The 16,179-nt window shown below is 41.4% G+C and overlaps 1 protein-coding gene across 4 annotated transcripts in view; it reads right to left on the reverse strand.

Moving 5' to 3' along the window:
- Positions 1-16,179, reverse strand: part of CYFIP2 (cytoplasmic FMR1 interacting protein 2) — a 64,848-nt gene that overhangs the window by 36,040 nt on the left and 12,629 nt on the right. For 3 of the 4 annotated variants that reach the window (XM_083422548.1, XM_083422551.1, XM_083422549.1), the window contains exons 5-13: positions 14,291-14,392; positions 12,891-13,072; positions 12,520-12,616; positions 12,000-12,128; positions 10,828-10,932; positions 7,392-7,483; positions 2,012-2,129; positions 1,093-1,212; positions 741-866 (exon numbers count right to left, since the gene is read on the reverse strand). In XM_083422548.1, coding sequence (XP_083278674.1) covers positions 741-866; positions 1,093-1,212; positions 2,012-2,129; positions 7,392-7,483; positions 10,828-10,932; positions 12,000-12,128; positions 12,520-12,616; positions 12,891-13,072; positions 14,291-14,392 — 1,071 coding nt within the window. The remainder of the gene's footprint in view (positions 1-740; positions 867-1,092; positions 1,213-2,011; positions 2,130-7,391; positions 7,484-10,827; positions 10,933-11,999; positions 12,129-12,519; positions 12,617-12,890; positions 13,073-14,290; positions 14,393-16,179) is intronic. The other variant, XM_083422550.1, reaches the window with a different exon arrangement.

Raw genomic sequence — 16,179 nt, forward strand, 5'->3', positions numbered from 1 at the left:
ATTGCTGAATCAGAGCAAATGGGAATCTGTAGAAAACCCAAATTGCCATTTGCTCTGATTCAGCTTTAAAGAGCAGGTTTTTATAGGAGAAAGAAAAAGAAAAAAGGTGCTCTAACATGGAGCTTTAAAGCATGGACATGCGCCTGGAAAGAGCAGGGAGAAAAGCAAGTACAGTATGGAAAAGCCCTAATACAGGTAGTGTTCAGTGGGACTGGCGTTGCTTACAGATAAAAAAACATACCAGAAACAACTTGGCCAAAGGAGAAAATGTTTAACCCCAAGTATACTGAACCTCAGGGACGCGGGTGGCGCTGTGGGTTAAACCACAGAGCCTAGGACTTGCTGATCGGAAAGTCAGCGGTTCGAATCCCCACGACGGGGTGAGCTCCCGTTGCTTGGTCCCTGCTCCTGCCAACCTAGCAGTTCGAAAGCACGTCAAAGGGCAAGTAGATAAAAAGGTCCCGCTCTGGTGGGAAGGTAAAAGGTGTTTCCGTGCACTGCTCTGGTTCGCCAAAAGCAGCTTAGTCATGCTGGCCACATGACCCGGAAGCTGTACACCAGCTCCCTCGGCCAGTAAAGCGAGATGAGTGCCGCAACCCCAGAGTCAGCCACAACTGGACCTAACGGTCGGGGGTCTCTTTACCTTTACCTATACTGAACCTCACATGCTAGCACTCCAACCACCCTTTTCCAAGAGACATTTGCCACTTTGAACGTATTGAGACAATGCAGCCACCCACCTCCACAAACGCAAACTTCTCCTCACTGGTGTAATTGTACCGTGTGGCTCTTTCGTACTCCTCAGCGGTGCCTGGGCAATCTTTGTTACAAAACTTATCAGTAGGATGGACCAGCTTCCAAGAATACTGAATAGAGAAAACAAAAGCAGATATTGTTCAACCACTGCTTGTCATTTGAGAAAAATCTTAGTGAAACCATTTCACGATCTCACAACTCCTCCACTGTATGCAAAATCCTTGCTTTATTTCCGTTAAGTTTTGTTGTGTGGTAATCAATGGCCACCAATCAGGCTGAATAAGAATTAAACACATCTGACACCCTGAGTATTGTATGTCTATAGCCACTACTTACCACTTCCATAACATGTGCACTCCACTTGGACAGAAGCTGCAGTCCCCGTAAAGCCAAGTCAAAAAGCTCCCTGTATTCCTCGTCTGACTTCTGGCTGTCCAATCCTGAGCCAGTCACAACCTGGAGAATATCAGATAAGTACCTCTGTCTGAGGGACACATGCCTATTGTAGCTTAACAACTGTATCTTATCCAATGCCACTATCATATCTTTTTTAAAAAAGTACTACCCTCTCCCTTAACTGAGTTTCCGATCTGAGCAAGAAAAAGTAAACAGTTGTACAAAAAATGGAAATGACAGCCCTGAAGAAAAGGGAGCTGGTGCAGAAGAACTGAGACATGGTGCTAAGTGGAAAACGAAACAGGAATAAGGAGTCAGAGATGGGAAACTGGAACCTCAGAAAGAGGCACATTACAGAGTGGGTATGGACTCTGCAATGATGGTGGGTTTGGAGGATGAGTTTTGGCCATTCTGCATTTGTCTTTAGGTTGTAAAATGGTTGCTTTTGATTTTGGGGTCTTCTGCAACAGAAGGCCAAAAAGTTCAGAGAAAGGTTGAAAGTATGTGGCAGTGGGGAGTTTACAGGAAGAAGTACAGTGCACAGGAAGATTAAAAGCACAAAAAGTTTCGCCTAGGGATATGGCAAGTTAAAAAAAAAACAGAAACACAACCAGGATGCTACTCTCCTTTGGGCTGGCTAAAAGTGGGTAGGGGCAGTGAAAATACTGAATAAAGTAAACCCGGAAAACAGAGTAATTAGCCACCACTCTTGAGGGGTGGTTTTATCTGCACTCTAACATTACAGATGAGATTTACCCACTAAGCATTTCAGAGCATTTCCCCAGGTCTACATCCAACCCTTCCCCCTTTCATTCCACAAATTGCTCCAGGGCCTTTGTTCCCCTCCATGGAAGCTTACCTCACTGTTGCTGTAGCGAGCAAGTTCGGAGATGAAGCGGATATGGTCATCTCGGATCTGAACCATCTGCTCGCAGATATTGTACTGGGGACTGATGCTGCTCTGAGTGCATGTCCACCTGGGCAGAAAACCAACGCCTTTATGTGACTGGGGAACACGCAACACAGTGGAGCAACAGTTACTGCTTGAGACACTTTTGCTCCATCACTCTGTAAATATGTCAGTTCTTTCGCTTGTTGCTTCACCCGGTCAACACATGGGAAAGTGTCCTTGTCAATATTCCTCTGGATGACATGTTACACAGCCAATTACTTACCAAGGGCAACACTGTGGCCTCATCTTTCATACCTTCATGAAGCATCTATAAGGCAATTATTTTGCAGTCATGGAGAAAATTGGACTGACATGAGAGAAAAGGGAGACTGGTCTTCAGCATCTCTTATTGTGAATGTATGACTGAAACCCAAAAGCAGCAGCTGGGAGGAGAAGTCTCCTAAATACTTTGTCTTATTTGAAGGATTTGAGCCACTTTTTAGGGCTAAGTCCTCACAAATCAATTTAAAAAGGAGTGAGAAACAAGGTACAAATAGTCGCATCAGAACCAGTGTAGAGATTAATCCGAGAAGCTGCTTTGGTATCAATTAAAGGCAGCATGAAAAGGAAGCCTTCGATGCCACGGTTGAAGGGATAAGATAAAAGTTTATTGAAGGGGAGTCTATAGTTTTGGGGGCCATCACTGACAATGCCCTGTACATACCAACCTAGCCGATTTTAATGGTGGGAACTTGAGGAGGACCCGTGGGACAGATGTTAGCATACTGCAAGGATTACAGGGGTGAAAGTGGTTCTTCAGATAACCTGGACCCAAGCCACTGAGGGCTTTAAAGGTTAAGACCAGCATTTTGCATTGGGACAAAAAACCTACTGGTATTCAGAGCAACCGGAACAAAATTGTGCATTCATATTTTCTGGCCCCCACGAGAATCCAAGTGGCAGAATTTTTCAATAGCTGTAGCTTCTGGACCATCTTCAGAGCACGCTGCAGTAGTCCTCATGTGCTCAGAACAAAAACAGCAGCAGCAACACAAAGTAACAAAAAAACCCATTCCACAAACTGAGTTGCAGGGTCTCTGTGTATTATAGCTATATTATACCTATCTGGCACAAAAGAATCATCAGAGTAGCTCTCTGTAAATGAGACTTTGAATGAATTAATTCATTGATTCAGTTCAGACATCACACCAAACCATGGTTTTATTCCTACCATGGTTTGAGTTTCCAAATGTACAGGCAAATTAGCTAGTCTGCTCCCCCAATTTTTGTTCTGCACGTGCCTCTAGAGGTTTGTTAGTTTAGACATCACATCAAACCACTTTGATGTATGTTTTTAAATTCTGGTTTACTGGCCAATTTCAAACTACAGCTTGTCAGTTTGTACATCACACCAAAACAACAGTTAAACTTTTTGTATGATGTTTGAATTGAATCACTAACATTTCCTGTGATAAATGTGCATTGTTTACAGATTCAATAACTGGCCGTATAAATACTTAAAATAAATACATAGGTGCAACAAGTAAAAAATGACCCTGTTTGCATATCACAGAAAGCCATTATTGATGACTTACCAAGAATGAGGAGTGTGCTAGTACAAACTGCACAATTACTCCTTCTCTGGTGCAAGAAGGAACAACAAGCAATGCAACTTAGTTTGCCATTATGTTTGAACCAGGATCATGGTTTGTTCCTCCTCCCAAAACAATATCAGCAAGCCAAGAACAAATATTGGATTTGTTATTGTGGTCTTTCAGAAGAAACAAATGACAACCCCAGATTTGGACATAGCAAAAAGCCAAGTTTCATGGTCTGTTGCTCCTATTCACATAAGAGGAAGAACAAAGTGGGAGTGATTAGGGTGTGTGCGCTAGAATGCTGCTTATTCATGATTAAGCCACCAACCATGGCTTACCATGATGTGCAATTTGGCCTTTTGCCATGTTGTTCCACTATTCAAAATCTGCTAGGTGTTGTGGTGTTTTTTGGTCATTAGCTATTTAAAGATATAGAAACTGTTTTTATCCTGTTTTTGGACTCTGAACTAGCTCTCTTCAATGATATTGTGGTAGATGCAGATATGTTAACTATTTTCACGGTAGATAACCATCTCTAATTATATCTTCAGATGTCACACAATCTCAGTATAAAAGCATATCTATTGTTTTTATCCCATTTTTGGAATCTGAACTATGTCTCCTTAACATTATGGTAGCTGCAGTTAACTATGCTCACAGTGGATGGTCATGTCTAATTATATCTTCAGATGTCCCATTATCCCAATACTTTGCTCTTACCCTTTCACTGTCCTGCTTCCCCCAAAGGAATCGGCAGGTTAACAGGCATGGTCAGAATTATAAGGCCATACAAGAAAAACATAGTTAATTGCATCTCGGCACAATGGTGAAATGAATAAGGAGCAAGAAAAGTAAAGGACAGGGTATGAAAGCACAGGAAAACAATTCTGCAGCCCGTTAAAGTCCAAAATCTGTTCTCCCTGGAAGGAGAAAGTTGCACGGGGCCATGCTGCTCTGACTGAAAACTGAATGAAAAAGGAATTGTTAGTGAGGACAGTTGGAAGAAATATTTCACATTTTTACTATTGGGATGGAGTTGGGAGATATTTGAAATGGGACTAAAACATACAAATTGTTAAAACAGCTTCCACAAATGGAAAACCTTTCCATATACCGTGGAAATTAGTTCATGACAGTTAGGATCCAACAGACTGTGTAACAGGTTAGGACAGGCATAGGCAAACTCGGCCCTCCAGATGTTTTGGGACTACAACTCCCACCACCCCTAGCTAACAGGACCAGTGGTCAGGGATGATGGGAATTGTAATCTCAAAACATCTGGAGGGCCAAGTTTGCCTATGCCTGGGTAAGGATGATCAGTGACAAACCACACATACATGCTGGTGAGGGAAACCACAGGTTAGATACTTTACACTCCAGGGCAGTATTCAATGAAATAGTTTTGAATGCAGAATTACTACTGATGCAATAGGACTTCCTCCCACTTCCCTCCCTTTGTGTGCCGTCCCAAATCTGCTCTGGAGAGTTGGGGGAAACTTCAGAACAGCTTTAGTTGGCACATGGGGGGTAGAAGAGAGGGAGAATGTTCCATTGTGCAAGGTGATGTCCTTGCTCTGACAGAACCTTAGCTTTAATGCTGTGCTGTATACAACCTTCAGAATGTTAAATAAATATGCACCCAAAGGACACTGCCATTTTCAAAAGCTTAATCTCTGTAAGGGTGATCACTTCCTATATACAATTACTTCATGGACTTGCCTTGCTCTATAAAAAGTGCATGAAACAAGTTTCACATACTTGGCATTTCATGGAAGTCACAGAATGACAGCACCAGTTTGTGGAGTGTAAAAGAAATGGAAGTTGCTGTTCACTACATACCAGCTGAGAGATGTGGACCAATATTTTAGCGAAGGTGGTGTTTTCGGCAAAGGTGATATAGAACAAGTTCTTGCAACACATTTAACAGCAGTCTTTAGAACTCATGCATGTAAGTGGCCCTACGGATGGCTGCTTGAAACACAACTGCGTGTGGATTGCTGCATGTACCTCCATTTCAAGAGAACACAGTTGCATATATGAACTGAGATGGGAGATCACCAAATGAATATTCAGCAATGTATCTATTTAAATTGATCTTCGCTAAGCAATGACTGACATGCTATCTAAGGCAGCAGAGCCATGTTGTATGCATACTTTGGTGTTCAGTGTCCACATCCATGTCCTCAATTCCCTTCAAATAGATTGCAGCTTGAAACAGTGGGTTTCACCTTATATTTCGTTGAAAACCCCGTTTAAAATTCCTGCAATACAAGATTGACCCCCTACTATCTTCCCTGAGAAAAAAAGTAGTCTGTACCGGACAGATAGAGAAAGTGCAGTGTCCATGCTCTGGAGAATTTTAGATCCTATTGAAAAATGTGGATAAAAACTACCCAGAGCAGGCACACCTCATTCACATCCACAGCACAACCATCCATAACTGCTGCATTCATGGTCACCAAGCATAAAAGCATACAAGAACAGGTGGCAGACAGGTAAGTACAGACACTGAACTTGGCATTCACAAATATATTCACAATACATGCAGTCACACATGCACACATTCTTGCAATCACATAAGCACACTCCATATACACACATTAATGAGTATCAAACTTGCTCCAATCCTCATGAACATCTATCAGTCTGTAAAAGTACAGACACACCTGTATGCATTCAGATACTGGCATTCATACATTCATATCCTTTCTAAGCACAAACCACCAACATCTGATGCACACTCATACCTGCAGTCACCTACAGGTATCCTCAAGATATACCTATTCAGGCTCACAATTTATGAACAGCATGTACATAGATAAGCATAGACACAGATGTGTATGGCAGCCTTCCTCAATCTGATGCCTTCCAGCTGGTCTGGACTATAAATCCCATAAGCATCAGCAAAAGCGTCAGGGATAATGGGAATTGTAATTCAACATCTGGAGGGCACCAGGATGAGGAAAACTGACATAAGGTACTGGCACATCTGTCTAACTAATGAGCATTCTGACGGTAATCCAGAAAGCCTTTGTAAGATTAGGTATGGGGACATAGCTAGGAAGGATCCAGGCAAAAGGTAGGGCAGGAATGAACGCAGAGGGCAATATGGGTCTTGCCTAGATTGTCTCACATCAGTGCTTCTGAGACTAGCTTGGGTGAGATCATGTGTCTGAAACAGATGAAAGGAGGAAGCACTAGCTAGCAGGCAGCAGATAACTCTAGGCAAGTAGTCAGTGACAAAATCTGCAAGATGTGGGGGAACTATCAGGGAATACAGATGTTGCTCTAATAAGAGTCAGAGTTTATTGAGTCCAAAAACTGCTCCTTGGTTGTGCCGTTAAAGGGGCACAGCCTTGGCTCAGTCAAAATAGGGACAGAACAGAGAAAGATAACTAAGGTTCCAAAGCAAGAACTCTTTTTGCTGGAACAGAGAATAGCTTGGACTATAACCAAACAATTTATTTCAATGGGTTTAGGTACACCTAATTCTGCACAAGATTGGGGTTTTCACCCAAGGTACAGCAAGGAAAGGATGAGGAATGATGAATCCACACACATCTGGCCTCGAAGAACTCACTACTACAGAGTCACACTCAGTAACACAATCACATGGACACACACACACACACTTGCAGGCACCCATGCACAGACCTCACACACGAGAGCAGGAGAGTTGCAAGTGTCTGGCAACTTCCTCTCTTGACCAGGACACACCAAAGCCAAGAGACATTATGGCAGGCACTCACTTGGATTTGTTCTCCTCATAGTGAGCACTGGTCTTAATGTATCTGGCCAGCTCTATCTGCATATCGCCGAATAAAGGAACCACCTGCAGCTGCTGGAAGAAAAAACAAAAGATGGTTTAAATAAGGCAGAGAGGCTCCCTTGGGTCTGAGAGAGCAATACAAGAGATTGGGGGAGAAAGGGGTACTTAACCGCCAGAGATGAATAAAGTTCTGGAACAGTCTTCCTAATAACTTTTGGATCAGCGAAGAGCCTTATTGAGTAATGAATTGCATACATGAGTTGTTTCATTGACTCAAACCAGATTCACACAGTAAAATCACCATGACTCTTGACAGTCACTTTTGCGTGGTGATCATTTCTTCTGAAGATGTCACCTACATAGTGAGATGTTACTATATCCTGGCGAGCATTCAGTACCCCAGTAAATATTCAGAACTCACTAAATGGGAGCATATGACAGCTGGCAATGAATAAAACTACTCATCAAAAAATCAGTATGAAAATTCAGCCTTGAGATGCTTTGGCCAAACGGACACAGCAAAAAAACAACACATAGTACGGTAGCAGCAATGTTCTACAAGAGAAAGGGTATCACCATGCTTTGACCCTTTTAACAGGAAGTGTCTCTTTAACCCAGTACTTTCTATTGTTCTTCCTGTGATGTTAACCACTGTAGTCTGGGATACATTTCTTCCCTAATATTTTGTTTGCAATTTCTTCTCTCTTCTTCCGGTACAAAGCTCGGTTTACGCTAACTGTATTAAAACATGGACAGGAATTCAGTGGGTTTAAATTTCAAGAGTGATGCTGTAGATTTTTGGTGCTTCTCATTTCTGAAACACATTTCACCAGAAATTGGTTTCTGTATTATCCTTTGTTGGATACAGGAGTCACTGTGTCATTTGCACGCCTGGGAGAAATATAGCATGCAAACCAGTAACAACATGTAGATCTCACCCATATGTATGTGACAGGGAGCTCTGGAATTCATTTTGGAACCAGCCCACAGCTTCAAAGGATGGCAAGGTCAAAAAGCTTACAAGTACCTTAATTGAAAAAATTCACTCCCTTCACTACTCAGTGTCCTTGGCAGTGGACCCTGCTGGTGGGAGTGAGGCTATGTTGATAAACAGACGCTACTATCACAAACAGATCAGGTTACATCGTTCAGCTGGTAAATGAAGAGTAATATTGTCACATCTGAAGAGCAACAGATGGCGTGCAGCCAAAGGGATGCAATTAAGCTAAAATGAACTGCAGTTCTTAAGTTACACTTCATAGTGGAACACAGTTTTCTTAATTAGCTAGCAACAGCAAGCAGAGGTCACAAGCTGGTGAATGTATCTGGCAGTGGTACAGGTCAAGTTGCTGCTAAAGGGTGGGGGCCCCCCAGAGGTTTAAACTTTGACAATCCTAGTTTGCCTTCATCACAGGAATAGTGTGTGGCTATGAATAAATAGCACAGTTCCAAAGCTCTTGCTGATAATCTGTGGGGTGAATTGGGATGGGGGTGGGTAAAATGGGAAAAGAAAACCAAGTTATTTTGGAGCAGGCAGCGAAAACTGGATAGGTTTTCAAAAGCAACAATGGGGCCCAAAACACATTTTTTAATAAAACTTTTCTTTAATAGAAAGTTACTTTTTCTGTCAAAACTGGTAGTGTGCAGCAGCTGTAGTCAGCAGACAGTTGGCCTGTCCGTTCCCCATCCCCCCCCCCCAGTGCCTCAGTTGTAACAACACCACATCAAGACGTAAGGTCACTCCAAAGGCATTGTTGGGAGGAAAAACGGTCTGCAAACTCCATCCCAAAGAATGAACAGCACAGGTTTTCAAACAAGCTTTGGCTATTTGGAATCACTGTACTTTGTTCTAACATTGCTTAAAATGGCAAGACCCTCCATGCTACAGCTACTAGGAGTGAAATTCCTTTATGTTGAAATTTATTTTGAAAAAATTAAGTTTTCCTTTGTTCCCTGTGCATCTCTGTTGTAACCACTACAAGACTGGAAGAAACATGTTAACTCTGGAAACACATGGAAAACATAAATCATGACCGGCTGAGGTTCTTGGACACATTTTTGCCACATGTTTTCAGTCAAGTGACTCCCCTACACACATTCATTACCCTCACAATATAGACATCAGCCATGAGAACTCATTTTTCATATAACACAGGAAGCAGATTTCAGAATTCCAAAACTTGGTTGACAAAGTTTACAAGTGGTCATTGGGTCCACTCATGGGATGCCAGTAACACAGGTAACGATTAAATTGTGAACTTTTTAATATATGCTGTCTGCCAAATTCTGTTGCCATGTTTAAAAACATTACATATGACAATACTGAGGAGAGGCAGAATCTCAACGAAATGTGGCTTTCCAGGGAGCACCTCAACCTGCTACCTTGCTCTTCCTCAGTGAATCTGCCATTTTATTTCTCTCCACACTGGCAGAGCAAGTGGAACTATGTCAAATGTCCACCCCAATAAGGCCATTCTAAAAGCAGTAAGGCACCACTGGCATTTTTCAAAAAAACTGATATTGGTGTCTTGGTTACTGAAGATGGCAGGGTTATCCGAAGAACTGTTCTTTGGCTCCTCTCCACAGTGTACTTGCCTTCTGCTTGCGACACATTCTACGATCTACATTGCATTGGTTGACATTGGTGGGAAGCCAAGGCTTGATAGGCACATTATCCAGCCTGCTGCCCCCTTCCAACTATTATGCACCTGTAGTTTTTGTTACAATTTTTTGAGCATGATATTTGCATGGTGTTAAAATACTCAACACATTTGGAAGGCTTCATTTACAATTGTACAGTACTGACTCCAGAACCTCCTGCCTGCCTACCTATGTAGCTATATAATTCCAAGGCACTTAAATTCACCACTCGTGGTAATGAAAGAATTGTTGATAACACAGAATACAGCATTTTCAACAGGGATAGGAATGGATTCTCACTATGTCAGCTCACAGCTTATACGCTGTGGGCACAATATCTGGGTGTAAGTGGAGTCTACCTTTTGCATAACATAGGAACAGATTGCCCTACCCAAGATAAAGTCCGTAGCCATGCTGTAAAAATGGAACATGAGTACAATGACTCTGAAATGCTGCAAATATGGACGGTTAGCAGCACCATGACCATATTCCTCAAAGAAAAGTGGTGGAAATGGGAAAGAGTTGCACACTAAGAAGCAGGTTGAGACTGCAACTTTAGCAAGGGTTATCCAATATCACAAACATGGCATCAAACAAAAACTCAGCTGTTCAGCTTACTGTAATGTCAGACACTGAAGATTTCCAATGCAATTGCATTCCAGCATCTCAATCTTTCACAAATTGTGCTTGCTTTGCTCCTAGACAGATATCCCAAGCAGCATGACCACAGATTCCTTTGGAGACAATCCTAAGCCAAAGCAATGCCAGACACTGACCTTGAAAAACTTGTCAATTTTACTGAGGTTGATTCTCTTCTTGGCATCTAGTTTGTAAATGTTACTGACATTTCCGTCCATGAGATAGAGACCAAAGCCCATCACCTAGCAGAAAAATGAGATAAGCGTAGAGGTCTGGTGGGAAGAACAGTGATATTTTCAGGAAAGTTATAAGCTAATCCAACATCACAGCTAGGGATGTTTATGGCTTATCAATTCCAATTTTATTTCTTCTGAAATTCAGTAATAATCATAAGAAGCTGCCTTATACTATGCCAGACTATTTGTGCATCTAGCCCAATATCATCTACTCTGACTGACAACACAGGTGAGGGAAGGGTTGTTTTTTAAATGGTAATGCTAGGAATAGGTCCGGTCTCTGTAATGAGGAATGTTTCCAAGATACACCAAGTTTGCCTTTTGTGTGGCTCAGAAGCTTAGTTCAAGGGCAGAATCCTAAACTGGAGAAGAAACGTTTCACACCACCTGAAGACTGGACTTTATTCTCTGAGGGTACATTACTTACTTTTCTATCCCACTTTTCAGACAGTAATGGTCTCCCAAAGCAAGCACATATCAATTGCCTCACAGGACTGTCAGTGGGAACTGTTGCCTGGCAACTGGCAACTGCAAGGGAAGGCCTGCCTACATCATGGGCTGAGTGAGTGCCAGCTGCTCAAACCCACTCTCTTGTCTCAAAAGACACCAGTTGCCTAGTCGGCAGGGGCCTAAGGGAAACACCAAGGATGAGGGAAGGAACTTGTAGGGATACTATGTTATTTTTGTACCCAGACCTGAATATGGTTTTTATTGTGAGAAATCTTATGTAAGCTGCTTTGAGAACCTGTCAGGGCTATGAAGTGGGATGTAAGTATTATTAGTAATAATAATAATAGTAGAAGTAGTAGTAAAATATGTGGAAGGAAGAGACATTAAACTGACTCTGCCAAAGACTTGATCCCATTTGTAAACAAAGGGCTGTTGTGTCTTCATGAAGAGGTGAAACTTAAGCCTGACACAATATGGGTAAAAGAAAAAAAAAGTGGAAGCAAAATGAGGAGGAAAATAACCAGGAACCATAAAAACATTTATTTTTAGAACAGGGATCACAATGAGAGAGGGAAAGATTAAGAGACAGATAACCCATCTTTGGAGAGAGGTGGAGACGTTACCTTTAGGAGCATATGCTTCTCACTGGGCGTCAAGTACATCTTGTTTTCGTAGTAATCCACACAGATGTTCACAATATCAGCCAACAACTCCTCATAACCTGGAATGACTTCTAGCTGCTGATGCAGGCACTTAAAAAAACATAACAACCCACAAGACCCTCAGTAATTTCAAATGAAAGGACAAAAAATTAAAATGTTTCAAGAGTGAAAATTTTATTACTTCAGTGTACAGAGCCAATAAGTATTGGTTATGGCCTTTCCAGATAACAAATGCAGGTACAAAGGACAACAATCTGACAACAATCTTAGACCAAAGGCCTCAAACAGAGGTCAATTATTTTAATTTTGCTAAATTATTTAACTTTAATTATTTAAATAATTCTATCTTATGTTTAAGAGGACAGTCTATGACTTAAAAACAGGAATTAAAGCTTTATAACACACATAAAAAGCAAAACAGTAGTAACTTCACTGAAAGTTCACTGAAGGGAAAAAAAATAATAATATAAAACTATCATACCTGTGTGATCCTGTTATGATTTGCTAGGAACATGGAAAGGTTCTGCGATTCCTGAATAGACTGGGGATCAGCCATTTTCCTCAAAAACTGGGCTGCTCTGAAAGACAACAGAAATCCTACCTTGACCAGGGTATTTCCGTACATACCATGCTAGTTTGTGGCTATGTAATACAGGCCTGTAAAAAGAGCCTTTACCATAAGGTTAAGAGAAGCATTCTGTTTCATTATCTTTGCTTCCCTAAAAATAAGATTTCTACTGCTAAATATTTCTCATACTGCTGGAATAACACAGGGCCTAATTCCAAAGGTCCCAACAATTCACCCTCTCAGAACGGCAACACTAAAAATGCACTGGCATTCACCAATCTCACCTTTTGTAGGCAGAGTGGTCATTTTTGACACTGCACTTCATATTTTTCAATTCATCCAGGACAGCAAACATGTTGATAAACTTTCCCAATGTCAGTAGATACGCTTCAGAAACAAAGTCTTTCCTTCTCTCTGCATGACACAAACGTTTTACCTCACTGCAGAATCGCTCAATGGCCTTTCTCTGGAAAACAGCAACAAATGGGTAATTCAGAGGTGGGGTGAAATGAGAAGGCCTTGAGCAAATAGTCGCTGAGAATAGCCTTGTTCTGACTAGCATCAGGATCCCATCACCTGTTATTTCCCCTTTTCAGCCTCATCATTACCATGTTTCCACCCAGCAGCTGAAATCATTGTTCCAAATATAGACCTTTTAGCTTTCTCGACGAGGAAAATTCAAGCAGCAAAAGTAGTTGAATAGAATGTATGTAGTTAGTTAGTTAGCTGATAGATAGATAGAAAGATGATAGATAGATAGTCTGAAATAAACAAATATCAACTCAGCAAGCAGCAGGGCAGTTTTACCTGCTGAGATGAATAAAATGTGAAAATGAAATGTTAATGTTCTCTTCTGCTTGTCCCCTGCAGCTTTTCAGGTAGAAATTGCAGATCTCAAAACACATGTTCAAAATTGCTGACAGATAATCTTACAGGAAAGAAAACAAACCCACATTTGGTGCTCAGAGCAGCATACCTGTAGCAGAAAATGGCTCTCAGACCTGACCCCAACATTGCTATTCTATTTAGTGTCCCTCAAAAAGTGTTTCGGTACTTTGGGCAGACCACTGATTTGGCTGCTGTTCTTTATAGTGCTACGTTAAAGAGGAAAAACTTCTGTTTCAAAAGGTTGTCATCATCTGAGATCATATTCTGTGGCTTGCTAGTTTGGACTATGTTTTGGGTCACAAGACCCAAACTGAATTTGAGAGACTAAAACTTTGCCCACATCAGTTATGCAAGCAGTTTGTTGACTTAACAGGGGGAAGGCACAGACAGTTTTGAAAATAGTATGGAAGGAACCCAATGTTACACTAAGGCGATTGTTCCGTCAAGGCAAGTGTTTGGGCTTGCGAGATGGAATGATCCCCTCTTTCTCAGCCCTGTGCAAGGACTTCTGCTGGCAGGACTCATTAGCTGAATCCCACCCAAAGTTGAATCATGTCAACTAAGAACTTCAAATAGGTCAGCAATGTGAATGAAAATAATGTTACATTTTTGGCAAATGCGCCAAATTTAAAGCAGGCACACAGCTCTCCCACCTCCCTGCAATGAGATACGGTGAACTAAGGCACATTCCTAGAAGCATTTTCAGCTTTACTCTGCAACATCAGAACTGACCATGCTGATAAGCAAAGGAGATCATATTGAAACATAGGAATTTTGAAGCTCCACCAAAACCTACCTGAAAATACATGAACTTCATGAGCTTTGTAACTTCTGGCTCCAAGACTTCCACAGTCTTTTCATAAATCTCAACCCGATTTGGCTGTTCATTGCACTTTACCTGAAGGACAACACCTATTTTCATTAGTTATCCTAATGGGACAAATCTTCTGCTTTTTTATTTTGACAGCAGCGTGACAGAGATTTGTGATAAGGAGAGTCACCAAGCCAGATAATTTTGTGAGCATTTTCTAAATAGTAATATGTATCAAAAATTATCTTTGGCCAGCAGCACATACTTTATATATGCTTAACACTTTGTTTCTATTTGCATATGGGAAGACATCATAATATTGCATTTGCATCGCTTTTTTTTTGTTTCTAATTTTTTTGGTTTTTTAATTAAATCAAATCTTATTTTCCAAAACAATTTAAATAAAAAACACTGCTTTTTAATTATTTTCCTTTAGAAGAAAAAATATTCCACACTCAGTAAGACCAGATTACAAAAAAAAAATCTACACTTATTTGCATATATTAAATGACTAGCTGAAGAAAGAGATCTTCTGTAGCAGGACAGCCTATACCTATATGAACCTGCCAGAGCCCAATTATTGACTTCAAAGGCCCTGTTCTCTAGCCTGACACTAAAGTCAATTGTGTTGGCAGGTACTAGGGAAAGAGCCTTTTCAGTGATGGCTCCACAAACGTCTGCAATTACCTCCCCCAGAATTCTGGTTGGCTCCCTCTCTTGTGGCCTTGAAGCGGCACCAAAATCTACACCAAGCTTTATTGATGGTGCCCTACATAGATTTTTATTGTAAGCAGTTTTGTGAGTGCTTGTGACCTAAAAGGTGAACTAGAAACAGATTGAATAAATACACACGAAGCCTCTGTGAAGTTAACTGAAGTGTAGCATACACTGCATGCCAGATAGGCAGAACAACAGAAGTAGATACACCAGCCTCTCAAGAATTTGGGCACAATTTTTTTCTTTCTCTCCTAAGAGTCATTCCCTTCATCAGTATGATCTAGTGGTCTTTTAACCTGGTTTGCATAAATTTGCCTGCAATATGCTTCAGTGAGCAAAGCAAGAAACTAGAGCATGTGATCAAAAATTCATGTGAAGCAAGGAAATATTCAGCTGGGATTTACAAAGGCTAAAGGGATAGGGACGCATTAGTCAAACAGCAAAAGATAACCCTTAGGAGAACTGCATATTGATCCAGTTTGGAGTCCATAATGGCACCAATACCAGCACTGCTTGCTGAATTAGAGTATTTCCCAGGCTGCATATAGAGCAATCTGGTATCATACTGAATTCACACTTGAAATGGTATTTATAAGTTAATCACAATAGCCCAGAGGAGGCCTTAACAGTGCTTAGTGCAATGCTATTCTCTGTGACCTGTACGGCATTTGGAAGCTTATGCTGATGAAATAGGAATGACATTGTTGATTTGTGTTGATTTGTTGATTATGGGCATCTTAACAAACACATTGGGAGAAAATTCGGATGCCCAGAAGACAAGCTCCTGACCCAGTAACAAAGGCCCATAAGAACATAAGAAGAGTCTGTTGGATCTGGCCAGTGGCCCAACCAGTCCGGCATCCTGTTCTCACAGTGGCCCACTAAATGCAAGCAGGCCCTAAGCACAGCATCTCTCTCCCCTCCTGTGGTTTTCAGCAACTGATATTCAGAAGTATACTGCCTCCAACCATGGAAGAAGAGCATAGCCATTATAGCTAGTAGATACCGATAGCCCTATCATCCATGAATTTGTCTAATCCCCTCTTAAAGCCACCCCACCCTGACCACACAAACTCAGAACCTCAGCACCACTTCATGAACATTTTGATAGTGAGAAGATGGAAAACGTGTATTATCCTCACCAAGACCCAATACCT

Source organism: Podarcis tiliguerta (assembly GCF_965153285.1).
Source record: "Podarcis tiliguerta genome assembly, chromosome: 2".
In the NCBI taxonomy this organism is placed as follows: domain Eukaryota; kingdom Metazoa; phylum Chordata; class Lepidosauria; order Squamata; family Lacertidae; genus Podarcis; species Podarcis tiliguerta.